The 1,935-nt window shown below is 37.8% G+C and overlaps 1 protein-coding gene across 1 annotated transcript; it reads right to left on the minus strand.

Moving 5' to 3' along the window:
• Window positions 1-570: 570 nt before the first annotated feature.
• LOC120769681 (calcium-binding mitochondrial carrier protein SCaMC-3-like) lies at window positions 571-1,614 on the minus strand. The gene is made up of 3 exons (XM_040096805.1): window positions 1,471-1,614; window positions 835-1,408; window positions 571-773 (listed from the first exon to the last, which is right to left on the minus strand). Exons 1-3 carry the CDS (start codon window positions 1,612-1,614, stop codon window positions 571-573), a joined length of 921 nt encoding a protein of 306 aa, XP_039952739.1.
• Between the last annotated feature and the right edge of the window lie 321 nt (window positions 1,615-1,935).

Raw genomic sequence — 1,935 nt, forward strand, 5'->3', positions numbered from 1 at the left:
TAATACGAGTAATCTATAATTATCGCCTGTTGTTGGAAAAGTGTTGGACAACGTTGGTTTCGTGGCATCATTCTAAGATATATATAAATCCTGAAAAGTTAGAAGCCTGACGTCATCTAATGGTGGACATTTAAAGTGTGCGGAGAAGTTTGTTGCGTCTCTATACTTTGTACACGATAATCTTGAGCGTATGTTGAGCAAAGAGGAAAATAATACGAGCAAAGATCACTCTTTAATGTAACAGTAAAATTAGTTATCACCAACTGCGTAGTAAAAAATAAAAGGAGATCGAGACTCACAGTTGCGCCCAACTGAGATATTATCATGATATCTTATGCGGGATCTTAATTTGTACTCCAGTTCAGATAGACGAATGAACGGATAGATGTCCATGCACTCTTTTCATATTGATATACGAGTATGTATATATATAGCAACCTACATTTCCCTCGTTAAATGCTAGGCTTTACATACAGCCTTTAGGTAAAGAAACGAGCGACATATTGGAAGGGCGATAAGAACCAGTAGATAATATATTGTAATAATATTTATTGCTTAATATTCGTAACTTTATATCATACTGTAACCTAGAAGAGATATGATATACTCATAGACTAAATAAGTAATACAAACAGAAGGAATAGATTTCATAAAGTTAGGCAGTATACCGCGGTATAAACCATGTATACCTTCTTTTTGGTGAATTCGCCACAATAACAGTACCATGTTGTTATCTAAAAATCTTTCGCTCAGCGCTTGCTTTTTCAGGACAGCTGAAAAATATATTAAATAGTATTTTAGTAATACCCGCAAGTTACACTATTTTGCCATTACTTTTAGCTTGAAGTCGTGAACTCAATAGCGCCATCGGATACGTTGTTACTTGACCAATTGTACTTGAGAATGTGCAACAGCTTAATATCACCAGTGGTTTTAATGTATTTTCTGCTTCTCTGTAACCCAAATATGCTTGCTTAACCGTCTCATAAACGGCCAGATCAATGCCGCAATAAAGCATAATGCCGACAGCAAATGCGTTGTAACCACGGTAGAAGGATCGTAAGCCCTCCTGTTCAAGCATACTCTTGATCATCGGCATGACCCCCGAATATTTTCCAGTTTTAACCAATGCCAATCGTGTTTTCAATACATCCATGGGGTAAAGCAATGTTTGCGAAGCATTACCCGCTACAGCGCCGCATGCAAAACGTTCACCTATTGTTAGGGCACGACGCTCGTCCACCCCGCGCAGAAATCGCTTACTTTCAGCGTATACAGCAAATTTTATAGCAGATTCGGGTGTAATTTTCAAAACATTTACGCCATTGCCACGCCACATACTGAGCACACCACCGTCGCTAATTAAATACCGAACGGATTCCATGAAGCTTGTCCTATGCGTTTGTACCTGTACCAATGACACGCTTGACTCATAGTTTTACCGAATAATGGTTGGTCGTTTTTATTTACCTGCAAGTACACCTTAATTCTGTCGGCTGGTGCGGTGCACGTGCGCGATATAGCTCCTGCGATTCCGCCTGCAAGCAGATGCTTCCAAAGGGGAGAGTTTTTCATCGATGCATTTTGTATGCTAAATGTTGTTGTTTGATCCATTTATGTTTTCATCATAAACTAAATTTAATTTATGAATTTTATACAAATATTTATAAATATTTATGTGACACGAACATGATTGAAAACTTTGTAGAAAATTGCTGTGCTTTGATTGGATGATTTTACAGCACTTTAGGGTCCGGGTTGGGTCTCCAATAAACATCGAAAAATATTGTTCGTTAAAAATTATGTCGATAATGAGAGTAGCGTGCCTGTGGAATCGAACTCCTTTAAACTCCTTACATGATCATTTAAAGTGGAAAAATACGTGTTTTAGTTAAGGCCTTAACTTAGAACTTAGACGCAGGAAAAACACTGAAA

Source organism: Bactrocera tryoni, chromosome 1 (genome assembly GCF_016617805.1).
Source record: "Bactrocera tryoni isolate S06 chromosome 1, CSIRO_BtryS06_freeze2, whole genome shotgun sequence".
NCBI lineage: Eukaryota > Metazoa > Arthropoda > Insecta > Diptera > Tephritidae > Bactrocera > Bactrocera tryoni.